The sequence below is a fragment of the Ammospiza caudacuta genome, chromosome 3, assembly GCF_027887145.1.
Source record: "Ammospiza caudacuta isolate bAmmCau1 chromosome 3, bAmmCau1.pri, whole genome shotgun sequence".
NCBI lineage: Eukaryota > Metazoa > Chordata > Aves > Passeriformes > Passerellidae > Ammospiza > Ammospiza caudacuta.
Genome location: NC_080595.1, coordinates 47,776,897 through 47,802,596, shown reverse-complemented (window position 1 = coordinate 47,802,596; position 25,700 = coordinate 47,776,897). Strand labels below are relative to the sequence as shown.

General features: G+C 42.1%; 3 protein-coding genes and 1 non-coding gene across 6 annotated transcripts in view; all 4 read left to right on the top strand.

Moving 5' to 3' along the window:
* ARID4B (AT-rich interaction domain 4B) overlaps nucleotides 1-7,421 on the top strand; it is an 88,167-nt gene extending 80,746 nt beyond the window's left edge. For all 3 annotated transcript variants that reach the window (XM_058801072.1, XM_058801070.1, XM_058801071.1), the window contains 4 exons: nucleotides 526-636; nucleotides 3,316-3,531; nucleotides 4,933-5,079; nucleotides 5,665-7,421. In XM_058801072.1, the coding sequence (XP_058657055.1) occupies nucleotides 526-636; nucleotides 3,316-3,531; nucleotides 4,933-5,079; nucleotides 5,665-5,795 (605 nt within the window). In that variant the 3' untranslated portion in view covers nucleotides 5,796-7,421. The remainder of the gene's footprint in view (nucleotides 1-525; nucleotides 637-3,315; nucleotides 3,532-4,932; nucleotides 5,080-5,664) is intronic.
* Nucleotides 7,422-9,654: 2,233 nt separating this feature from the next.
* On the top strand, nucleotides 9,655-16,351 carry RBM34 (RNA binding motif protein 34). The gene is made up of 10 exons (XM_058802203.1): nucleotides 9,655-9,874; nucleotides 10,047-10,189; nucleotides 11,274-11,493; nucleotides 12,067-12,126; nucleotides 12,683-12,726; nucleotides 13,233-13,316; nucleotides 13,534-13,597; nucleotides 13,705-13,747; nucleotides 14,944-15,062; nucleotides 15,981-16,351. Exons 1-10 carry the CDS (start codon nucleotides 9,689-9,691, stop codon nucleotides 16,290-16,292), a joined length of 1,275 nt encoding a protein of 424 aa, XP_058658186.1. The 5' UTR covers nucleotides 9,655-9,688; the 3' UTR covers nucleotides 16,293-16,351.
* An 820-nt stretch (nucleotides 16,352-17,171) lies between these two features.
* TOMM20 (translocase of outer mitochondrial membrane 20) lies at nucleotides 17,172-25,421 on the top strand. Its single transcript, XM_058801978.1, has 5 exons — nucleotides 17,172-17,386; nucleotides 22,538-22,584; nucleotides 23,298-23,379; nucleotides 23,666-23,808; nucleotides 24,915-25,421. Exons 1-5 carry the CDS (start codon nucleotides 17,263-17,265, stop codon nucleotides 24,957-24,959), a joined length of 441 nt encoding a protein of 146 aa, XP_058657961.1. The 5' UTR covers nucleotides 17,172-17,262; the 3' UTR covers nucleotides 24,960-25,421.
* Nucleotides 18,221-18,355, top strand: LOC131556400 (small nucleolar RNA SNORA14). Its single transcript, XR_009274636.1, has one exon. It is a non-coding gene; the product is annotated as a small nucleolar RNA SNORA14 (small nucleolar RNA).
* Nucleotides 25,422-25,700: the final 279 nt, after the last annotated feature.

Here is a 25,700-nt window from a genome sequence, read left to right as displayed (position 1 = left end):
AAAACAGTAGAATTTTTCCCTTGTTTGCCTTTCTTTTCTTGTTTTTTTTTTTTTTTTTTTTTTTTTTAACATGATCTAAGATCTTATTTAACACCTTCAGTCAATGTAATTACTGATCACAGATTATGGCTTTGGTTTTTTTTCTCACATCTTTCAAGTACAGCAAACTTATAAAAACATTTTTTTGTCCCAGTAGGCCTTGATAACTTTTTTAATAAATGTATTCTTATTTAATTTACAGTATTAAAAACTAGTAAACCCATGTGGTTCAAAAGAAATTCTGGTGATGCATAGGGGAAAGTAATTTGGAATCATCATACCTGTGCACTCTCTGCAAAGAAACTTCGTCTGCCTTCCATTGTCCTTCACCTCCTCTTGTCAGTATAAGTACAAGACTGAGCTGCATTAAGCATAGGCAGGAACAGTTGCATTGTTGTCTACAAACTTAAGCTTTGAAGTGTTCTGTGGGAGGAGTGCAAGTATTTATTTAATTCTGTTTCTTTTTTTTTCTTTTCCCAATTATAGTCTGTACAGGCCAAAAAAGACTTAAAGATGCTCAGGGAGGAGGCAGCTCCTCAAAAAAGCAGAAAAGAAGCCACAAAACACCTGTGAGCAGCAAAAAGAAGAGTAAAACTAGTAAGTACAGCTTAGTGTGAAATAAAAGGTGTTAAAGTAGCGTGTCATTTGTTCAGCTGATTGTAGGAGATGAAGTCAGTTAATAAAGAATGCATTAGGACAAAATGTTCTCATCAGGGAATTCTTAACACTGTTTAAATGAAGAAACTGCTCTACCTAAACACCAGAGTGGTTTTAAATGACTTGTATTATTTCTGGGCTATTTCTAAGAGCTCCTTAATATTTTGTAATTCAGGAAAAAAAAGAAGAGTGAGTATTTTACACATGGTAGAATTGGGACAGGTATCTCTGTATCATGACAGCTGGCTGCTTTAGAGGGGAGACTGGGACCTGAAGGAAATTATACTCTGTATTTCCTGCAAGATGAGATTTTGGAGGTTAATTTCTCTACCCTGTAGCAAATGAGAGAATAATTCCAGAAGAATAGAGATTGTTGTTTTCTTCCTGTGCTGTCTGTTACATCTACAGTAAAAAATGCAGCTTTTGCAGTTTTTTGTTGTTGTAGAAGCTAATTGGAATAGAAACTACAGGTACTGGGTAAGGGCAGCTTAATAAAACCAGAGGTGTATTAGGGGTTGTATGCACAGGTGTTTGGGAGACAACAAGATCAATTACTGCTTCATTTCACTGTTAATAAAAAAATACCAGGAAACAGCTAGAGATTGAAGCCTGGAAGGATAACTGTAAAAAATGGAGTTAAAGAAAGGATAAAAAGCATATGCCATGCCTTTTATTCCTCTCTCTCCCCCAGTTTCCCTTCCCTCTTTCCATTAACAGCTTTTGCTAAAAGTCTTGCTAGTCTGGTATTTGCTTCCACCCTACCTGTCTTTCATGTTCATTGATCTCCTCTTCATATTTTCTCATCCTTTTTAATTCCATTTTACTGGTCTCCTCCTTTCATAATCCTTATTCCTACCCTCACCCCAGAAATTAAAGTAACCAAACAAACTGAATTTGCAGAACCAATACACCATTTTAAGCCTTGCCTTTATTCCCTTGGATTTGGTGAATTTACCCCTTTTTCTCAACCTCTGTCTTCATCAGTATGTGATACTTCAAAGCCACTACCATGTAGTCATTGGTGTGTGCTCTTTTTGTTAAGACTTCAGGCACTACTGGATGTAATAAGGAAAATGAATAGACAAAATGTGATTCAGCTGAAGGAAAAAAAAAGCTTTTGTCAAAATTTCAGAGCATCTGTTAACCTGCTTGTGTGGCAGCTTCAGCTTTTGCCTTTGCATTAAACTATTGAATTCAGGGTGCCCTCGATGCAGGGAGTGATTGGCATCTGACTCCACTGATTCAGAAAGCTGAACAATTGCTTTATTAAAACTCTATTATATTACATTAATACTACACTATATTAAAGAGATACTATACTACAAAGAATACTAAAGAATACTAAAGAAAACTCGTGACTGTCTCGAGACAGGCAAGACACAGCTTTGAGTGATTGGCCAAGGAAACAAAACAATCCTCAGCAGAGTCCAATTGACAAATCACTTCAGGTAAACAATCTCCCTAACACATTCCACATGTGCAAAACAACAGGAGCAGTAGTAGAGATAAGAATTGTTTTCTCCTCTCTGTGCTTCTCTAGGAAAAAACCTGAGAGAATTATCTCTGTTCAGAGAATGTAAATGCCACATTAAACCAACACCAACAAGCAGCTGGCCAAGCTCTTTCACACTACATGTCTTGGGTATTCAGCTGCTCCTGTGTATATCACCAGATCATAAAGGCCAAAAGGTTCAGGGCTTATTTTGTCGTCACCTGGGGCAGATACAACTGAGGCATACATTTTTCTTAATAAATATAAATTCAATGTTTTTTTTATAAACAACTCTTAACAGTGGACGTTCTGCAGATTTCCTAGGCATTTTATTCCACTGCTTTGCTAGACTTGTGTTAAATTACAGTTGCTTGTGCCTGCTTTCACCTTAGTTTTATTTTAGTAATGCTAAAAAACTTCAGCCTTTCAATCATTACTCATAAACCTTGTCTTTTAGATAGATTATTTTGTTACTCCCCTTTAAATGATTTGATTAAAAACCTGTGTTCAGTTTGGCCTGTTGCTTTAAAGTTTTTTCAGCATGAGGTAAAGTTCTTCTATTTTGGGTCAGCAAAAGATATTTTTTCAAAATGAAAAAATTGTATCATCATGTCTGAGAAATTTGTAGAGTACATCACAGATGTTCATATTATTGATAGTGATTTTAGTAGAGGAAAATGAACATAAAGGTTACATAAGGCTAAGAAAAAGCTGTGTTTGCTCTGATTTCTGCTATATGTGTCCTAAAAATACAGTCAAATTCTGTTTGTAACTGTTAGCTCTAAAATGGGATAGAAGTTTATATATTGAATACCGCATTAGAAGTTGATGTCAGAAAGAGGTAAACTGGAGATGGGCCATAACAATCAGTCTTGTGAACTCCTAGAAAAAGTACAGCCCCATGAGCAGGCAGATGTGGTTCATTTTGTCCCCATTATATACCTGGTTGTGCTTCAGTGATGCAAAGAGCATCAAGCCAAGCTGCCACACCAGGATGGATTCTGTTGTTTTAAAGTAAAGGATTTGGGTCAAATAAATTCCCATTGTATGAAAATCAGCACAGAGATTGCTTCTGGCAAGCTTTAGTTTGGGCTTTGTTTTGTAACAATATCTTTTTGTTTCTTCAGCAAACAGCAGCGACAGTGATGAATTATCTGCTGGTGAAAGTGTGTCCAAGTCCCAGTCAGCAAAATCAGTTTCTGCTGGTATGAAATCTCACCAAACCAAATCACTCACAAGAACACAGTCTCCAGGAAAATGTGGTAAAAATGGAGAGAAGGAGTCTGATCTCAAAGAACAGAATAATCGTTTGCCCAAAGTTTACAAGTGGAGCTTTCAGATGTGTAAGTATTTTCTTGAAAACATACCTAGTTCTAGTTCAGACACTTGGGTGATTGATACGTAATTTTTCCCCATCCATTTTGCATTATTGAACCAGCACATGTTTGCTATTTCTAGGATTAAGAATTTCCACTCTGTTTCAGTCAAGCTACTGGTCCAGCTAGGGGTGAGCAGTGTGGAAGGGATCCTGCGTAATCCTATATGACCCTATCTGTCTGCCTGTCTGAAAAACAGATCAGTGGCTTATCAATTCCCTCATATTAGTGCAGCTTACCAATTGAATCTGACTTGGCTGTTTTGGTTTTTTTTTTTTAAATTTCCTCGTCGGCCCTGAATGTCAGCATTAGTCTCCTTCTAAACGTATTTTTCCCAGTTTGTTCTTCACAATCAAGTTGCATTCTAGTGCTCTTCAGGAGTATGTAATGTAAAAGGTCTTTGTTGTCACTTACTGCCCTGTTGAGATTCATTGAGCACTTTCCTGGTGCAGCACATCTGAGGGGCTTTTGCTCCTTCCTTTGTTTTTACCTTGGCTACACTCCACATGCTGAAGTTGCTTGGCAGAAGTTGGTCTATGGAGTGCTCTTTGACACATTTCCTGCTGTAGCTGAATCAGACACTTGAGCTTTCCTCATTTTCCCACAGTCTAACATAGTTGTGACTTTGGGTCCTTTAGTGCTGCCTTCATTACAGATTGATGTGTAGTGCATTTTGCACCTCACAGTAGTTCAAATGATTCTTAAATGCTTTTGAATGGAGTGTGTCCTGTGTGGCTTCCCTGGACTGAGCCAGGGGTTTCTCCTGCCTGTGCTGCCCACTGCTGTGTGCCATGCTGTGGAAATCTCCCAGCTGGAGACAGCCAGAGGGGCAGCTCCTATGCTGGCCATGTCCAGCATGGTTGTCCTGTATGGTTCTTCCTTATGGCATGTATGACAGGGGCTCCACCAGAACCGCCCCACAGCTGTGCACGTTGCTGTTGTAACCTGCTTGTTTTGTACCAAGACAAGTCAGGCCAGGCTGACCTTCCCAGTGTTTCAGGCCAAGCTGAGCCTCCAGCAAGGACTGAAAGCAGCATGCTCAAAGCTAGTTTTTGGCCCTGATGTTTTCATCCCTTGTCTTATTTTTTTTATCCTTTTCCTCCTGATGGGGAAGGCAATGCATCTTCTTCCTCTCCCAGTTCCTTAAAAAGTCCCCAAAAAGCGTATGGCGGTATCTTGCAAAGAATCATAAAAAGTGAACAAATTTGGGGTGATAAAGAGCAGCTGCTGCTGCTGTTGTTTCTTAGCTTTGCTGTCTGCTAGCCCAAAGCACATCACTGTTATTGGAGTATCTTCCACTTCACTGACATCCAGAAGTGTTAGGAAATGCTTCAATACAATAATTAACAGAGATTGTTTCACTTGCAGCTGACTTGGAAAATCTGACTAGTGCTGAGCGCATAACAGTTCTCCAAGAAAAATTGCAAGAAATCAGGAAACATTACCTGTCCTTGAAATCTGAGGTGGCTTCCATTGACCGAAGAAGAAAGCGCTTAAAGAAAAAAGAGCGGGAAAGTGAGTGCTGGAAACTAAATTCTGCTTTTAGAGGGCTTAATTGCATGTTATGTTAAGGTACTGGGTAATTTGCTGGGAGATGTGTCCTCAGGAGTGTGGTTTTGTTTGGGTTTTGGGAGATGCTGTGTGCAGGTATTTTATGGCTATTAGGAGGATCAGATACCCAGTGACTGTGGAGAGGGAAGAGTGTTACCAAGGTGTGCGATCTGTTGAATGTTCTTGAGGAAGAACCACTTCATACAGGAAAAAATGTACAGAAAATAAACTTTTCTGAGCAGTGAACAAAGGGTATTAATAACTTCTAATTTTTCCTCAAGTTACAGATAAATTTACTGTAGTGTTGCTTGTGGGCCTAGTTAGTGCTTTCCCCTTGGGATAAGGGATTTATTCCATGACTTTAGGGGATACCAGTTAAATTGAGTGCTTGCTACACAAACTAGGCAGTGGAAAAGAAACCAGTCTTTTCCATTGCAAGGCATTGTTTGCTGGAGTCAGTATGTACCAGTGCTTGCTGCTGAGCAGGAAAACATGTTTATTGCTTGATTTATGAATCTCTATAACCTGTGTTTTCCTTTTCCTGCACAGGTGCTGCTACTACATCATCTTCCTCCTCATCACCTTCCTCTAGTTCCATTACGGCTGCAGTTATGTTAACGTTAGCAGAACCATCTATGTCAAGTTCATCACAGAATGGAATGTCAGTTGAGTGCAGGTGACAGCAGGACTTGCCAAAGCACTTTGCACTTAATGGCTGCTGAGGGCCACTCTTTTTTTTTTTCCTTTTTTTTTTTTTATACTGCACAGTGGCACAAAATTCAGACAAGCACTATTTTGTATTTAAAGTTGTTTCTTGACAAGCTAACTTTGCACTTAAGTGCACTTTTATGAAGAAAAAGTACAACAAACTGCTTTTCCTCAAGCAATAATTGTTTCCAACTTGTCTGGGAATTGTAAGTCCAGTGACTCGAAGGCCTTCCACTGTGGCAAATGGAGGCTGTTCACTGCCTATAGAGACAGGACAATAAGTATATAGTTGTTGGGGTGATCTAAATCAATGTGGTAAGGCTTACTGTATTCCCTGGTATTTTGTTAAAGCTGGAACATTTGATATTTTTCCATTTATTTATGACAAATATTGAAAATATTTTCATTTGTACAAGCTAATTGTTTTTTAACTGCTAAGTCACCTTATAGTGGCTTTAATTGTATACGTCAAGCACATCTATTCAAAACCTGCAGTTAGTAGGATGTCTGACATCAGTCCTGATAACCAAATATGAGGATTCCTTTTAAAAGACAAAAAAAAAAAGACTGACTAATGTTTACAGGTTTGAATTAGGCTTAAGTAGGTTACTCTGGGTTTTAAGAACCCGTTAATTGGAATGAAACTACTGTACTTTGCCATTTTTCTATAAAACAGTATTTTTTTTTAATTTTGATAAAATACATTATGAAAAAGAAAGAAAATGGCTAACAAACTGTATTAAATCTTAATGTATAAAGATTGTATTCAGCCAGTTTAAAGTGTATATTTATTCATAATGGATTATAACAGGTATATTTTTGTGTTTTCTTGTAAATGTTTCTTTTCCCCTTAAAGCAACAAATATTTCATTTGTAATGCTTATTTTATTACGAGCTTCTAGGAGAGGACTTCAAGAGGGAGCAAGGTGTGAGGTTATAATATGTGGTTGCTGATACCAACACTGCCACAAAAGGGTAGTTGTTTTTAAAATGACTAGCTAGCCGAGTGGTAGATGTTTAATTTTTTAAATGCCTTGTACAAATTCCAAAACCAACTTCAAAATATTTTCACTTGTATTGATTTTATGTTGAATGGATCCCAAGCTCTCTCCTGTCAATTCTATACCTTTGTAAGACATTTGTATATTGCGGAAGTGTTCATTCGAGCTATTTAATACCTGGCACTGTTAATACACAGTACTTTATTGTACAGATTGTTTTACTGTTTTAATTGTAGTTCTGTGTACTTCTTTTGCCTGGGGAAATAGGGGCTGGCATGTTTTTCTTTGTTTTCTGGCAATACAACATGTAAGAATTTGAAGCATTTTGTTTGTAGATGCTAGAGTGTCAGAATCCTTTTCATTTGACTTTTCTAAGAAAAGCATTTTCAGTCTTCGTAGTGTGCGCTTAAGGTTATAACTGATTTTATTGAAAATGGTTTCAAAGTATTCAGAATTGTACAGGACTGTAAAAATTTGTTGACAGACATTGAAGGAAAAGCTTATAGAAAAAAGCTATAAAATATATATTAGGTTCTGCAGAAAATGGAGAGTTATGTAATATATTGTACAAATGTAAGCAAAGGCCTCTGAAATAAAATGCCATAGTTTGTGAATCCCTGATTTTGTTTCTAACAGTTAATTTAAGCAACTGTAGCGTGTTCATGAAAGTTGCATCAAGCTGCAGAATCAGTTCAGCAAATGATCTTTGGTACGCTGTAATGGACATAGAAAGGTAAGATAGAGCACCTGCATTTGCCTTATTGTCTTCCTAGTGATTAATTCAAATCCATCCTCTTTTTCAGTAGAAGGCGAAAGCATGGCCCATCATTAAGGCAGAGCCAGCTGAAACAAACTACTGGCTGTAGTTCAGGTGACCAAAATACACCTGCAAAGTGACAGATTACTGATGAGACTGACAGTAACAACCCATGATAAATAAGCTTTGGAAACATTAACTGTGTTAAAAATTATGATGATCCAAGACTACAGGGGTAATTTTAATATTTTCAGTGAAGCTACTAAGAGGATATTTTCATCTGTTTAGTGGAATCAGAGTCATGGTAGTTCAGTTCTGCTTTTCAGTTTTAGTAGACGTAAGGGGAATGGATGTAACTGGGAACTACATCTGGGCAAGCAGGATTTAAATATAGCTTTTCACTCACTACTAGTTCTTGATCAGCTCTCAGTTTTAGTGCCAGTATATTTGCTTTGATGTGACAGTTACTGACTTGATGATCTGGTGGGGGGATTTTTTTACTGTTTTAAAACAGGGATCATTAGTCAGCTCTCTGCTCCCAAGTCAAGTTTTTGCATAAATAGGATTTTTGATTTTCTGTGATACAAAGATTATTTAATTTTCATAATATTTCTGATGCAGTTTAGTGGCTACTCAAAACATTTGTCTGAATGTGTTACATTGCACCTCTCCTGCGAAGTTTGTCTGTAAATGGTGCTCTCCAGATTCATGGAACCACTTGTATCCCCATAAGTAGCAAAGGAAGATACCTTTGGCAGACTGTTAGCCAGGCAGTTTTATCCCATGTTCCAGTGGGTCAAATCTGAGTTGATTTTCAGGGCACGTACTGTACGCAGCTTTACACGTGGGTGCATTCCCTGCCTGGCACGGGCACTCCGCTTGCAGCTGAGGCCGTTTGCCACCAGCACTGCCTGCTGGGCTGTGCCCGTACTCCTGAGCACCTGCTTGGACCATGATCCCAAAGGCAAAGCAAGGCAGACACCCCGTGCTGTGTTCTCCGCACCTTGCTGAGGGACAGATGCAGGTTGGTGTGTCCCACAATTGATTGTGTTGGGGATAGCTGAGATGGACACGTGCTGAAGGAAAACACGCTTTATTTGAAGTCTCTGCAGTGCTCCCACCGCCCCTTATTGGCAATCTGCACTGGTACCCATCCATACGTATGACTGGGTAGTTCCAATCACACTGTGGAATTTTCCTGTTGGCACAGGGATTGAACTTTCTCTCAGGCAGAGTTCCTGGAGGCTGTATGCCTCCTGTATGTCTCTTGCCAAGTTTCAGAGTCTCTGAAATGTACTGGATGATGGTAGGAGCCTGTTCTGCCCCTCCTGTGTCACTACAGTGCTGCTCTTCTGTGTGAAAGCAGATTGGAAAAGCCACCTGCCCCTTTTCAAGGATTTGTGTATTCTCTTGGGCTGAGCCTATCCATGAGGGTCACTACCTTTCCTGGCATCCAGCAGGCCAGGGATGATGGTGCATGTGTTGACCCCAAGACTTACCTCCTTTTCAACAGCTGGGATGCTTGTTTAGCCTTCGGATGGATGATGGTTCCAACAGAGCTGCTTACAGTGGCAGCTCAAAAAGCGCATCAAACGTGTAATGAGACAGCCAAAGTGCTGTCAGGTTTGCTTCAGCTCCCCTTGGAACTGAGGGTGGTGGGAAATCAGTGAGACAGCCTCTCCTCACTGAATCATTTAGCTTGGAAGAGACCTCTGAGATCAAGTCCAATCTATGACCAAACACCACCACGTCAACCAGACATGGTACTAAGGACCACGTCCAGTCTTTCCTTAAACCCAGGCATGGTGACTCCACCACCTCCCTGGCAATCCATTCCGATATCTAATCATCCTTTCTGTGAAGAAATTCCTCCTCATGTTCAACCTCAGCCTCCCCTGGGCCAGCCTCAGACCGTGTCCATCTGCTCCCGATGCTGGATGTTCCCCGAGTGCCCCTGTGCCCACGCGCGGCCCGGTCCCGGCTGCAGGGGGCGGGCAGGCGGGAGCGGGGGAGCTCCGGGAGCCCCTCCCGGCCCCGCGCATCGGAAGTGACGCGGCCCAGCCCGGCCCCGTTCCCGTTCCCGTTCCCGTCGCGCTCGGTGCCCGCCATGCGGGCCCGCCGGGGCGGCGCTGCGCCGCGGCAGCGAGCGGCGGCCGAGGGCCAAGAGGGGCGGGAGGAGCCGTACGTGGTGGGGCAGGTGTCGGGCAGCCTCGGCGCGGCCGCCGCCCCCGCCGCGCCCCTCGCTCGCCTCTTCAGCTCCGCCGCGCCGCCGGTGCTGGTGGCTGTGCCGGCGGTGAGTGGGCGAGTGCCGGGGGGCAGCGCGCCCGGCTGGCCGGGGCTGCGTGAGCCCAGCTGCAGGGGCTTCGGGCAGCGGCGCTCCGAATAAGTTGTAGTGTGCGAAGTAACTTCAGGGCGTTCTTGGAATTTTGTCCTTCAAGTCTGTTTCTCTTACCTTTTCTTTAAAGGGAAAGAAGAAAAGGAAGCGTGCAGAAGAAGGGGAGAAAGTGTCAGAAGACCAGAGCTTATCCAACATAGAAGAACCTCCGGTAAAAGCAAAGAAAGCCAGAAAAAAGGAACGTTCAGAGGCAGAGAAAAAACTGTCACAGAGGTGAGTGACACCATGTTATAGTAAAATTAAAGCATCTACATTAATTGTAATAGGAGTTCGATGAAACAACGAAGTTCTCGTCTACTACTCATCTTCAGCTTGGTGTTGTGCATATTTTCTGTAGTTTTCCCCTGAAGGAGGAAGGTAGTGCAGCTTCTCGTCTACTACTCAACTTCAGCTTGGTGTTTAAGACTATTTTTAAGATTGTGCAGGTTTTCTGTGGTTTTCCCCTGAAGGAAGAAGGTAGTGCAGCTTCTTGAAACGCTAGGTGTGTGAAGCGCAGATGCCCTGCTAGAGAGCCATCAGGTCCAGTGGCTGGAGATGGAGACACATGGATCTAGGTAGTTCTCTCTGGCTCGGGGAGATGCTCTCTGGCTATCCTTGGCTTTATCCAGCAGAGGTGGCTCCAGCAGGAGCGAGGTGCCGTCCATGTCCTCTGGGCCTTTGCAGGGACACAGAACCTCTCTGTCACTCTGTCTGTTCTCTTAGAAACCTGAGACGAGGTGCTTCAGAGCAGGCTGGAAGCTGCTCACTCTACGATGCACTTTGGATAATGAAGGGAACTTGACTGTAGCACAAGGCTCACCCCTCATCCTGTCCCTGGGCCCATGGAACCTGTTTGCTGTGTTTGTGTCTGCAGCCTTCCAGAGGCTCCTTCAGATCTGCCCCTTGTTCCTGCTCTTTTGGCAGGTTTGGATAGAGTGAGACTTGTTAGTGCATGGCAGTATTCCAGGGGTTTGTTCTGAGTCTCCTGCATAATGAAAATGACTAAATCTCTTCTAAGTTCCAACATAATGCAAAGATTATTTTTTCCCTTCAATTTTAAAGGCTGTCAAATTGTTTAATTGTGAAGTACTGGTAAATAGTGAATGCAGTCTCCTGGGGCCAGCAAATAGTTTTTCATGTTACTGAATAGTCAGATACATTTTTTAATGCAGAATAAACAAAGTAATGTTTGAAATTTTAGAGTTGAACGTAATGCTCTCAAATGTAATTTAAAGTATCTTGGAGGCTTCCGTTCTTTCACCCCAAATCCCCTGTTTTCTTCCCATCAGTTGTAACCTGCCTGTTCATTTCTGGTCAGGGAGAATGCTTTGAAGCAGGCAGATGAAGAGGAAGATCAAAAATTGTTTCAGAGCAAAGTGAAGCAAAAGAAAAAGGCTTCTCAAGCCATCACCAAAAGTGTTGTTAATTCAGCCATGGATGCTACTGCAAAACAGCAAAAGAGAAAATGGGTGGCTGATAAAACAGCAGAGAGAAGAACGGTGTTTGTTGGAAACTTGCCTGTCAGCTGCACTGTTCAGGTATGTGGGTGGGTTCTGTCTGCTAAAGGAATGAAAGGAGTTGCAGCAGTCCTCAGTTTGAGGGGATGTTTCCACCCTGGAAGTCACACACACTTGTGATTGGAACTGCTTTTGGGAACGTAGGAAATGGTGCTTGTTCTTAGAAACGATTAGAGACAATCTCTGGTTTCCTGGAGTTCCTGCAGCAGTGGATACAGCAACTCTTTCCTGAGTAGAATTGGTCAGTTCCTTGTCAATGAAAAAATGACTGAATAAATGAGAACTGCATTTACAAAGTTACTCTGGTTCTAATTTTATCTGCAAACAGTGCTTCAGATTGTTACATAAAGCATGCTAAATTTATACTTCCATAGTAAAAGGCACGACTTCCATTTTGGCAATCTGTAGAAGAAGGTGCCACAAAACCCACAGAAACAGTTACAAATTACTTGCATTTTGTTAGTAGCCTGTTAAGGGACCTCCTATAAGTAGAAGGAAAACAGTGTAAGAACAGTATTACCTATAAGTGCTAAAAAATAATTCTCATTACCAGGTTGAAAAGTGTACTGAGTGTTTGCAATATCATCTGTTTAGGTACTGACATCTCTCTTTAAGAAGTATGGACCAATCCAATCTGTTCGCTTCCGGTCCCTGGTATGTTTCTCTCTTTAATATTATATAACAAAATTATTTGTTGATGTTGAAAGGCTGTAGTATTTGTAAGGTTTGTACCCTCATTAATTCAGAAGTGGTTTGGGGCATGTGGGTTTTGCTGTTAAAAGAAGCCTTGGAGATGTTACCCCAGGGGCACCACAGATGCACTTTTCCTGTAGCAGCAGCTGATCCAGAATCAGATCTTTATGTTCTCTGAAGGTGCAATGCCTTTGTTATTGCTGGTTTGGCTGAGGCATTGCTTGCCTGTTTTTAAATCATACAGCAAAGACACATTACTGTAAATCAGGGTACTCACTAAAATAGTGACAATAACCCTCTTGGAACTCAAGAAACATGTCAGACAAAGTCAAGGCAAGCTCTTTAACTCTGTGGGCTTTTTAGACCATCTCTAGATCCAGCCACTTCTGTCATTTGCTCACTGTACTGGCTGTGTTGCTTTGGGTGGCCCCTGCTTGAATTCATCTTTGTCTTAGGGAAAACTCTTTGTGATAGGTTAACACTAGGCCCACCTAACTCAAGTCTTTTTATCTTTAAGATTCCTGCAGAAGATACTGTATCCAAAAAGGTAGCAGCAATCAAGTAGGTTCCCTTGTGACTTTTCTGTATTTTTCAAGTCCTAAACAATGTTTAAGTGTTGGTAGTTAAAAGTTTGTCTGTATTAGGTCTTTTTTATGTATTTTGTGTTTCTTTGTCTTTTGTCATTACCTTTGTGTGTATTAAGTTTTCTCAACGAGTAATAAAGAATTGTATGCCATGTATACTTGTAATTTGTTACCTGAGGTTGCATTTCTTATATTTTAGAAAGGAGGAAGATGCTAAAAGTCTTTAATTTCTTTGGATGTGTTTATGGGCTGAGGAAGCTTGCTCAGGGTGCATATAAGAGCTAAACAAGATGTGGGGTGCATATAAGAGCTAAACAACAGTGGGACTCCCTTGCCTGTACAGGGGTAGCTTGACCTGCAAGGGAAATGAAGTTGTTAGTGTGCCAGAACAAGCAGAGGCATGAATGTGTTCAGCAAGAAGTGCCTGTGCACTGCACAGCATCAGCAGGATTTCAGCAGTAACGGGTCCTTTTCCTGTTCCAGGCATAAGGTGCACCCCAATGCAAAGTCTGTCAATGCTTACGTGGTCTTTAAGGAAGAATGTGATGCCCAGGAGGCTCTGAAGGAGTAAGTCTCGGTTTTGTTCCTCATACCCTGTTAAAGATGTTAGTTCACATAGATTTATAGCTAAATTTAAACAACCTCCCCTCTTTTGCTTGAATCAGAATAAAATGTTGTTCAAACTTAAAAGTAACTTTGCATTTGGAATACTGCTATGCAGTGACATTGTCAATTAAGTAATATTTATTTCATTTTTAAAACCTTTTGTTTTTGACCACAAAAGGAATGGAACAGAAATTGCTAGTGGATTTCACATCAGAGTTGACACTGCATCTAAGACCAGTTCGGTAGGTAACGTGTTTGGCTAGAAATTCCCTTTTCTGGTTTGGTTGTGGGGTTTTCATTGTTTTCTGTAACAAATAACTTACTGTCCTCTCTCTCTTGTTTCCTTTAGCACGACAGTAAACGATCTGTATTCTTGGGAAATCTTTCATATGGTAAGCCTGAAATGGACTGCTATGCATCATTAATTTGCATTTATGGAATGGTTGACATTAGGCTTTTTATTTCTTGGTATTAGGTGGATAAATACCTTTTGCTGGGAGGTAATTTTTATTTGTTAATTGGAACACCTGAAGAGGTTGTAAGTTTCTGTCCAGTTCTGCACCTTGTTTCCTTTATTGTAGGCAGCACTGCAAGTGCTTTTAGTTCTTGTTGTTGCTTCATGTTTTTTAAATAAATATGACTAAGTTGCATAGGCCATGGCTCTCTAAACTGTTCAAGGGTTACCAATATCTGTTGGTGAACCAATTCCAAGTGATGGACAGTGATGGCTTCTCCTTTTGGTGCTTTCTGTGAACTGCAGGCTGAGTGATTCTGTCCAGGCAGGGCTAAAAGTGAGACTTGATGATCCTTGTGGGGCAGTTTCAGCTGAGAATATATTCTGTGATTTGCTGTGCTCTGAAATTACTTCAGCAGTTTGGACCTTTCTCAGCATGTCGAGATTCCCATTGCTGTAGTTAAACCTGTACAGTTGAGTTCAGGTTCAACCTCAGCAGAGAGATGTTTATGTCAGGGGATTCCATGAAGCATATCCATACAAAAAAAGAAAATAACCTGTATTTTTGTGATGGCACATACATTTGTCTGCTTAGGCGTGAGATGGAAAAAGGCTCATACACCCAGCCATTATCAGAATAATTGCATAGCAGCTGTGGTTGGAAACTGCAAATCCCTTCTTCCCCATTCAGCTCAAATTCATGGCTCAGTCAATGAAGAGTTGAAGAACTGCCAGCTCAAGCTCATTATCATCAGCATTAATTCTTAGAAAGAAATTCTGGCATAAGGAGGAGCTACAAAAATGTATAGCAGAATTCTTAATTTCTACTGTGTTCCAAGCATAAATGAACTAATTTGAAAAATCTATTTCAGTGTTTGCCTTAGTTCTTTGTGATTTACATTGTACTCTTCCGAGCTGGAGAAGCAGTAACTGTCAGAGCAAATAGCCCTTCATAAAGTCTGCATTGTCGGCTTGCTGGGGTTTTTCTGAACCACTGATATTTGTCTACCTCTCCTTATTCCGTATTGTTTGTGTCCCTGAATGGGTAAATGTGAAATATCTGGGTGTGGGCCAGGCTTCCAAGGCTGTGTGTCTCCCTGAAGAGGCCTCTGTTTTCCGTTGTGTTGCCCGCAGACATCCGCGATGACGCCGTGCGGGAGCACTTCCAGGACTGCGGAGACGTCGTGGGAGTGCGAGTGGTGAGGGACAGGACAACGGGCCTGGGGAAAGGCTTCGGCTACGTCCTCTTTGAGGTGCGTGTGTGGGAGCCTTTGGGGTGCTTGTCTGTGAGCCCCTGGGACGTGTGTGTGAGGCTTTGGGGCACGTGTGTGAGCCTTTGGGGTGTGTGTGTGTGAGCCTTTGGGGTGTGTGTGTGTGAGCCTTTGGGGTGCGCGTGTGTGAGCCCCTGGGGCACACGTGTGTGAGCCCCTGGGTTACCTGTGTGAGCCCCTGGGGTGCGTGTGGGCCTTTGAGGTACATGCTCCAGGGCACAGGGAGCTCTTCAAAACCTGCATTGGGGTCTGCCCTTGGAGCGTTTTTATTTTCATTTCAGTAGTTCTTTGAGGTCTGTGTGTGTGTAGGTAGGAAGTGAAATGGTAGCGTTGTTGTGTAAGGTGGAAGCAGCTTGGAAGACCAGTTCTGTGGAAGCAGATACAAAACACAATATTTAAGGTGTTGTACACACTGGATAAAGACTGAACAGAGGGACAGATGAGTTAGTTTGGTATAACTTCAGTGTTCTCCCATTTCTTGTGTGTCAAAATGTGAGTGGACTTCTTTCCTGCAGCTGGTTTGCATACCAGCTCTCCACTTTTGATTCAATCTAACTTCCTTCCTCATGCCAGTCTCCCAGCCTCATTTTCCCTTAGATCATTTCCTGCAGTCCAATGCCTTTTTTCTCTATTTTTCCCTGTCTCTCTCTGCCTCAGACGTTGGTGTCTCATTGTAGGCAGTTTCACAGCCTGTTTTCCAGTGTCTGTGCCTCAGTGTGGGGGATGTGTGGGGGTGCTGGTGTTCCCGAGTGGAGATGTCGTGTAATTCCCTAAATAGAGTGGTGGGAGTGCTCTGTGCTGTAAAATCCTGCTTACCAGTTTTAAAGACAGGTAACTCTTTGTTGGAAAGCACTCAGCTGGAAGTAAAGCTGCTTTTAAAGGGGTTGTCTGCTTTTGTAGAACACAGATGCTGTACATCTTGCTCTGAAACTCAACAACTCTGTTCTGATGGGAAGAAAGATACGAGTGCAGCGCGTGACGGACAAGAAGAAAGAACAGAAAGGTCCAGACCAGTCTCGTGCTCCCAAGGACAGAGCTGATAAGAAGAAGAAAAAAGAAAAGAGCTTCTCTAACGATTCTTTTGTTGGTGAAAAAGCAAACCCGTTAAAGAAGAGCACAAAACCAAAAAGACTAAAAACTACTCCTAGGAGTAAAGCTGGGAAAAACAAACCATCCTTTGAGAAAAAAAAATCCAGAAAAAATACTGACTAGTGTTATGAAGATGGATGTATATGAGAGTGTTTTTTATATGTGAGAGTGTCATAAATTTTGTTTGCTAATACAGCTGTTGTCCTTTGTGGTGTTTGCTCTGGGGCATTTGGCTTCTCCTGGAAGGCAGCAGGAGGTGCTGCATGATTTTATCCCTGTTCCAGGAATCTGTCTCCCGCTGAGGTCTTGCTGCAGAGGCTAACTGTGAATTCTTTTTTTTGAAGTTGTGTAGGATTACCCACAATGGCTGTAGAAAAACCTGACTCACATTCAGACCGGGTCTGTGATGAAATAGAAATCGTTGCCTTGATTTGGGGGACAGAGAAGGGCAGTGGAGCTGGTGTAGGGTCTGGGAGCACAAGTGCTGTGAGGAGCAGCTGGGGGAGCTGGGGACTTTAGCCTGGAGCGAAGGAAGCTCAGGGATGGCCTTATCACTGCAGCCACCTGCAAGGAGGCTGTAGCCAGGTGGGGGCCGGTCTCTTCTCCCGTGCAGCAAGGGACGGGATGAGAGGACGTAGCCTCGAGCTGTTCCAGGGGAGGTTTAGTTTGGACATCAGGGAAAATTTCTTCACAGAAAGGGCGATGAGACACCGGGATGGGCTGGCCAGGGCATGGCGGGGATGGAGTCACCATCCCTGGAGGTGTCCAAGGGAAGCCTGGCCGTGGCACTGAGTGCCATGGTCTAGCTGACCGGGTGGTGTTGGGTCAGGGGCCGGACGCGATGATCCCAGGGCTCTCTCCCGGGATCCCGTTTCCCGCCCCCGGCCCCTCACGGCGCTCGGCCACGCCCTCCTCCCGCGCATGCGCCCCGGCCTCGGCGCAGGCACTGCGGGAGGCGCCCTGGGCCGCCGCGGGCTGATGACGTGAGCGGAAGCGAGGAGGGGTCCTTTGGCCGTGCCCGCTCGCCCCAAGGTGCCTGCGGAGCTCGGCGCGGGCCGCGCGGCGGGAGCGGCGCGGGGGCGGCGGCAGCGCCATGATGGTGGGCAGGACCAGCGCCATCGCCGCGGGGCTCTGCGGGGCGCTCTTCATCGGATACTGCATCTACTTCGACCGCAAGAGGCGGAGCGACCCCAATTTCAAGAACCGGCTGCGGGAGCGTGAGTGTCCCGGGGCGCCCCCTCCCCTTTGCTCCCGTGCCGTCCGTTCCCGCCGCCGCGCGCTCCCCCCCGCGCTCCCCCGGCTCTGTGCTCGCTCTCCCGCCCGGCCGGGCCGCGGGAACGCCGCACGTGCTGCGGCCGCAGCGCCGCCCCCGGGCCCGGCCGGACCCCCGCCCCCCCCGCCCAGGCCCCGCGGCCTCTCGCGTCCCGAACCGGGACACGGGCTCGCAGCACCGCCTGCACTGGCGGGAGATGCCTTCCAATCCCCACCGGCCATCCGGCCAGCACTGCACTGCAGCCCCTGCGGCGCTCAGCAGCACCGCCCGGCCCCGCACACACACACACACAGCCCGTCCCTCTGGAGCAGCCGCGGGGATCGGGGCTCCAGCACGTCCCTGCGCAGCCATGCCCGCCCACCCGCACGGTGCCAGAGATTATTTCTATTGTCTCATCTCAGTCCCCATGTCTCAGCTTTAGGGCGTTTGCTCTGCTCCTCTCACTGCAGGCATGGCAGCAGAGACTGACCCCAGCTCACTGCAGCCTCCTTTCACTCAGGAGGTCCTAGGCAGGGTCATCCCTTCGGAGAGCGTTTGCTGTGGGTGTTGGGGAGCCTCTGGATTCCATCCATGCTTGGTTCCAATTCACCTCCCCCCGCCTTTTTTCTTGTCCAGTCTTGCTCTCCTATAGGCCCAGCAGTGCTATTGTAGGCACCACATTTACCACTTTTTAAATCTTTTTTGTGTTTGGAACACGAGCAGGTAAGAGTGTGATCTCTTACAGTGAAGTTGCCCTGGTGAGGAGGGGGTCGGTGGCAGCTCTCAGGTATTTCATCAGCTGCATTCTAAACCCTCCTGGCAGCCCTGCCATTGGCTTCCAGGATAAGAATGAATGCCAGAGAAAACTGTTGATTAATCCAAGATGTAGAGCTCTTCTCCCATGGCTCTTCATTATTTCACATCTTCAACATTTATTTATTTATTTAAACCTTCTAATAATCATTGAGGGTTTTAAATGCAGTTGTAGGCATGAGTACTGAAGGAACGCAAATGAATCATGAGCAGTAAGGTGATGCTTTTTGTACTGAGTTATTTCTGTCAGGGTAATATGTATATTATTCCTTTGGTAACTAATCTGAAGATAAGAAGTTATCATTAAGGTAAATTTTCCTGGAAAGTAAACACGATGTGATCAGCAGTTTCATGGATGGAAAAGTCAATAACCAGACTGGTTAAAAATGAGTATTTACCTGATGGCATTAAAATGTAGTTTATCAGCTTTGGTTCTGCCTTCATGGATTGGATTTGCCGGGCCACTGTTGTCACTTAGTGGTGCATTCTGCTTTCCAAGGCTTCCTCCACAGCACATTATGTCTGTCAAACATTTCAGCTTCAAGCCCTTGTCCTGTGTGTAGGATTTTGGGCACATACCTCTTGTGTGTGTGTGTGTTCCAAGTCCTTTTTTCCCTGCAGTGCAAGTCATTAATTGGGAAATTGGAGTGCAATTAACTGGTATGTGCTTGGTTTGCACAAGCAAACTCGATTTCCAGCAACATCATCAGCCATGGGGTTTTTTATGATGCCAGATGTGCAGCAGGAGAAGCACTGAATTATGTAAGGTTATTGCAGAGGCATCAAAAAGTGTTTTGGATTCCAGGTTTCCATAATCTGAGCCTCTCTCCAGTCATGTTCTGAATAAACCTTAGAACTGCTCTGATTAAGAATTGACATTAACTTTGAAGTGGAAAACAAATGCATTTTGGTTTGGTAGGAGGTCACAGTTGTCATTTGGGGGGCTTCATTGTAGGAGTTACAGTCCTTGCATGTGATGCACTGCTCTGCATGTAGTTGTAAGGCTTTAGTTAATTTGTTTTGGTTGTTTTTGGTAGTGTAACAGATAATTTAGTATGGATGCTTCAGCAGTGGTGCCAGGGATCAGGGTATTACAGCATTTTACTGTTGGGGAGCCAGCAAGGCTTGGGCTGTGGAGTACTTGGCCAGGACAGGTTCAGTGCACAGCCAGCTGCAGTTCTTCATGTAAAGATGCTCCATGTGCTGTGCAATACTGGGGGTGTGGGATGGAAAGCTGGAGAAACCACCTTTGCAGCACATCCTTTCCAGTAACCTCCTTAGGGTAAGATCCTTTTTCAGCCTCTGTGATGCAGAGTCACCAGAATTTGGGAAGGACAAGAGACCCCACGTGTCAGTGGATTGCCTGTTGTGTTTTGTCAAGCATGTGCTGACAAACAAAGAACCAGTTGGGTTTTTTGCCATCTCTGGGTGCTGGGTTTGGGCCAAAGTTTTCACTGCAAAGGCCTGTCATAAAAATGAGGTGGCCAGATTTAGGTTTCTGGGAAAAGATTTCTTGGAAATTTCTGAAAAGTGTATAGAACTACTGGTCTTTGATTTTTCACATGTTTTAATCTTACCTAGCAGGTTTTGTGTGTGGACTTTTTTGTTGGGTGGCTTTTTAGGTCTTGTTGTTGGTAGTTTGGGGGGCATGTACCTATTTAGTCTTGGGACCAAAAGATAGCAATGCTATAAACATCTGTAGCTGCTGAGCTTCCCATGCTGTATTTTATTAATAAAATAGTTCAGGTAAGTTTACTATTTGTTTTATTGAATGAATAATACAGCAATGCTCTGCTTTAAAATACAGACACACATGTTTTTGTTCAGAGACAGCCAGAATTTCTGCCTGGACAGCAGGGTGAGAGGAGAGGGCAGTAGGCAGATTCACTGATGGGAGCTGAAAATGCAGATGGCTTTTTGGGTTTTCTGCTCCTTTGTGGCACTGGTTGGGAAGCTACTGGGGCTACTCAGGGGCCTTTGCATCCCGTGCCAGCAGGACAGGTCATCCACTGGTTCTCTTGTGGAACTTGTACCCTGAACAAGAGCTGTGCCTGAGGACCTGCACCGTGACAGCTGCACTTCAGCTTTGTGCTTTGGATGCATGCACTGCATTTCTGTGGTAATAAAGATTCGCTGACTCCAAAAGATTGCCTTTCCCTTTCCAAAATGTGATTATCTCCTTAGAATAGAAGGAAGTGTTTCATTTTCATGAAGGTCCCTGAGAAAAAACAAACTTGGGAGGGTTGGTTAGTTTGTTTGCTTTTTGAGGTTTTTTACCTCTCAAAGCCATTGCTTTTTTGCTTGTCATACTATGAATGTAACTTTTGGTTGTTATTTCAAAGATACTTTGAAACTAGTAATTCTTCTCAACCACTATGGGGAGAATTCAGAAATATCCTTTAGAGTTACTTGGGTTTTTTAATTGTTTTAGCTAGTGAACTTTTTAAGAGCCTGTAAAAAAAGTATTAAGAAGAGGAAAACAAAGTTCCATAGTAGTCAGGCTTGAAGGGTTTGGTAGATCATTTTTTAGTTTTAACATCTTGGTGATTCTTTGTATTCCTTCACTATTTTCAGGTTAAAGTATATGATTTCAAATCTGTGTGATCGGTGGTCAAAAGCTTTCATTAGTTCCAGTGACCAGCATGTCTTTTGTTTTGTTCTTTATTTCAGAATGCTTAACCTGGTGAATTTTTGTCACATTTTAAAAAGAAGGTATCATAGTCATGCCAAGAAAACACAATTTTCTCCTCAAAATGATGTACACATGTTAAGCTGTTACTCTCTGTATTTCTTTTTGGTGTTTTTGCTGAATGCAGTACAGCTGCAATGTGGCTTGTTTGGATAGTAAATAATATCAAATTTTTTTTTTTTTAAATTTAATCTTTATAGTTTTATCTATGATCAAAACTTGTTTGCCTGGTAGTGCAAGCTAAAGTTTTCTGCAAATTAATGCTTCTGAAAAGTTGGAGTGAGCTAATTGAAGCACTAACTTTCAGGAGCAATTCTTTACTATTGAAACCCTCCAAAATGATAAAATTGTAGTAGACTAGTAGACTACAGTTCTGTCCAACACGTTTTTCCATCTGTAGTATAAATTAACATACACAGGTCGGTTAGTTGTAGAAATCTAGGTGCTAAGTGTTATTAAGATGGTGTATTAAGGTAAAAGGGTGTTCCATCTAGTTAGAATGTGAACTCCCTTTCTGCAAAGAACACAGCTTGTCAGTAAATGCCACATGGTAGGTTATCACTGTACTAGGGAATAGTATTCCTGACTGTCTTCACCATGTGGACAAGGGAAAATTTTTAATTACCATGTAAAACTGCTGATCATATTTGGAAGTATTTCCAGCTTGTAAAATTGTATCAAAAGAAAAATCAGGGCTGTGTGACAGTTGTTCTTCCTAAGTGTAGGAGTTTTCTGAGCACACACTGAGGACAAAGAGTGGAAGGACAGCTTAACCACAAGCTGTATTCAGGGGTTTTAGTGGTGTAACTATTTCAGTTGATGAACTGAAGATTTACATAAATGATTATTCCAAGGAAATTGGCAGTATAATTAGTATAATTATTCTTTCTTGTATGGAGAACTGCTACTATAAAGATATCTTTTTATACCTGTCTAGCTGCTTTAAAAGCAACTTTAATTTTAGTTACATTAATTTTGCTGAAGTGGTACAACTTCATGTAGCAGACCAACTTTTTGCCTTTAGGTAGGCAGTTAAATCTGTAAATGTTTCTTCCATCTGTAAATGTTTGCTTTCCTCAGGTTTCAGAAGTGTATGCTTTAGTATTGCTCTTGCTGAGGGATGGTGAGATGCTGCCACTTATTAACTAGTTCCCAAGTCTTTGCTCTAAAGTAGCTGAGGAGGTGCCCTGTGTGTATCTGCTGTGGCCTGCTGAAGTTCCCCTTCCTTGGTGGTGCAGTTCAAAGCTAGATAGCGTGACTTCCAGACAGTTCTTGTGTGGCTTATTGTTAAAGCCATGTGGATAATTGCTCTGTTACTCTGATTCTCTTTGCTTCTGCGTGCCTGCAGTTCAGGAGGTGTGCTTGCTGTTTGCTGTGGCCCTCAGGAGAAGAGCTGCCATTTTGGGCTGCTGCTACTGCCAGCCCTCGTTAGACCTCTGAATGATGCTGTGTTGTACTGAGTGGGTTGCAGTCTTCTGCTCAATCTTCAATATTTGGAATCCATTAACAGTTTCTTCTTTGGAAAGGGACTTTGATTTGTTCATGGTTTCAGACTGTAAGCTGAAGGGCTTTTTAATTGCAAATTGAAAATAAAAGATGTTTTTATTCTTACAGGAAGGAAGAAACAGAAGCTTGCCAAAGAGAGAGCAGGACTTTCCAAGGTAATGCTGTGTTCAGTAATGCAGGGCTGTTTTGAAAGGTGTTTCACTTGTATTATTTGTAAGATTTACTTAAGGATTTCTTTTACAAACAAATTTGCAGGATTACAAAGTCCTACAAATATGCAGTCTTTAGGTTTTATTTAATATTCAGAAATAATTTTATGGTTGTTTTTTTTTTGTGTCAGATAGAGGAGTTATATAACAAAGTACAACATGCACTGTGTGATTTGATGGTGTTTTCTCTCTTTGTAATATGAACAAGGACTTTTCAGACTTAAAATTACTGATGGGATACACTTATAACTGAACTTGATAGGTTGTTTTGCAATGAGTATTTTATTTCCTTTTCATTATTACCAATGGATCCAGAAAGAAAATAGAAGATTTCTCTTAAACAATTGCATGAAATATGGTTGTTATAAACATAATACATCTTAGAATTTATATTTGCTCCTAAATGATGTACTTAATAAACTGAGAAGAGATATTTCAGGCTGTCTGTCTACAGATTTGTGATGTAGTGTTATAAGACCTGAGTCTGATTTTCAAAAACATTCTGAGTATATTTAACTTAGTGGTGACACTTGGTTTTTTGCCAGTGTCAGTGTAACAATAGGGTTGTGTACATGTTTAATTTCAGTTGAGAATATTTTCTGCTAAGTTTTTATTAGCTGGTGTTTAAGGGCTAATTTAATTTTATTGTGTGTTTATAGTTGCCTGATCTGAAAGATGCTGAAGCAGTTCAGAAGTTTTTCCTTGAGGAGATTCAGCTTGGAGAGGAATTACTAGCTCAAGGTAATAATATTTTTTTTTTCCAAAGGGTAAGTTGTAAAATAATTTTTCTCTACCTTTGTTAGAAGATGATTTTTATACACCAAGAAATTCTGGGGAGTCAAATTCATCTAAGAAAATCTGCGTATTTGTTTCTAACCTTATGTGTTCAGAAAGTCCGTCAGGGAAGGAGAAGAGCTTCATGTGGGTTGATTCACCATAATTTAATCCACTCTTAGTGGATGTTTTGTGTAAATGTGTTACAGTGTGGAAGATGGATGATTTCAAAACATTGCAATTTGTCATACAGGTGAATATGAAAAGGGTGTTGATCACTTGACCAATGCCATTGCTGTGTGTGGGCAGCCTCAGCAGCTACTACAAGTTCTACAGCAGACTCTTCCACCACCAGTGTTTCAAATGCTTCTAACTAAGCTCCCTACAATAAGCCAGGTATGTGAAGCATTCCCTATTGGTCTGGTTTAGAAAAAAATTTAAATACTTACTTTATCCACTGTATTAGTTTTGAGTATCAGGTTTAGTAATCTGTTGATTTTTTAATATGTTCAGTTAGATTAAAAGAAGCTTTTTTTTTCACCTTAGATGTTAAAAAGTGAATATGAAAATCATCATGTAGCATTAGTAGCAACCAGGATAAAATAGAAATACAAAACTTCTCTTGTGTATAGGGTTTGCTAAGCTCTTGAAGCAGAGGCATCTGACCACTGCTCTGGTACTATAAGTGGATCCAGTGTTTCCCAAATACAAGCTGGCAGGATTGGAAAAACAGTAACTTTATTGCACTGGGTCTTGAGAGGGTTTTTTTTAAATTTACATTTCTACAAGTGTGTGTAAATGCTATGTAAGTTCATAAAAATGAATCTGTTGCTCCTGGGGACAGCTTTAGACACAAGATATTAACTAGCACCAGAACCCATGACAATTCTGGAAGCTTGGGAGTTTCCCTGATGATAAAAGCATTAGTAGCTCTGTGTATAAAATACTCTCCTGTTTCAATCTGAATACAGAGTGGGTGATGTTGTTAATGTGCTTGCAGGTGAGTCAGTTATGAAATAAATGGTATGTTTTATGTTCCTGGAAGTACAAGGGGACTCCCTAACAGTGTTACCTGACATAAAGCAGAGACTCAGTGCTGGGTATCTCTTGGCTCTTCTTACAGCTCAGGCATGGTTACATTTCAGGTAAAGGTCCATATACCCAGTGGTAACACTGGAAAGTGTCAGGTATGCAAGATGTTAGAGTTGGGAAAATGATTGAACAAAAATGTTTCCTAAGAGAACAGTGCCAGAAACCACACAGAGGTCATCACTTGAGGTTGACAGAATATTGTTTATCTGACTTTGTTAGGTATTGCACTGTTTGTAATTTCTGTGGAACTGACTTCAAAACTTTATTGAAATAGATTGCCATTTTTAACTTTAATCAGTTTGTTCAGTAATTACACTGCTTAATGTTCAGTGTAAAATTACATTGCTTGATAATCATTTGCCTACTGTCAATTTTATGTAATTGTGAATGAGTTTTTCTCCTTCTTACAGAGAATTGTAAATGCACAGTGCTTGGCTGAAGATGATGTTGAATGAGGTCACACCACAACGGGGGGAAAAAAGTTTTCTTACCCCAGAAGATGAGCATCAGTAGGGGGATAAAGGGGCAAACATAGTAGTTAATGGACTGTGTACCACATCGGGTTCTACCAGAGTTAAAATTAACTTTGTGTAGGTGGGTTTCGCAGGATTTTATTTATTATCCCAGTGAAAAGTGTATTTTGATAAAAATTCATTTTATAAATACACTGTGTTGAGTTATCAAAGTATCACTAACTTCATTATTATTAAAAGATGCAGTTGTAATGTTGTACATATACAGACATAAAACTACGACCTATAAAAAACCCAATGCTCATTTTTGAAAAAACGAAGTTATGGCAATAAAGATTTATCTGCACTTGTGTGTCCCTATAGTACTACTTTAAAATTCCGAATATTTGGGTGTCAGAGCAAATGATCTAAAAATGACAACATTAAAATTTATTTTTAATGTTATGGCTGGTCTTCCAATACTTTTAATTAAGTTTAAAACTTTGTGCAATTTCCTGAGAAAATAAATATATGATCATTTAAACAGTAACAGATCACCTTAGAAGGACATGCAGATCACAATGGTAAGAGATGACTGGCTGCACAAAGAATGACAAATCCGTTTCTGTCAGGAACAAAAACATGTAAAGTGGTCAGTTCAAAATCACTGGCAAACTTGAAAGTGCTATTAGTACAGGTGTCTGAAACAAAGCTGTTTGGAATAGAACCTGGGCACATTTTAAG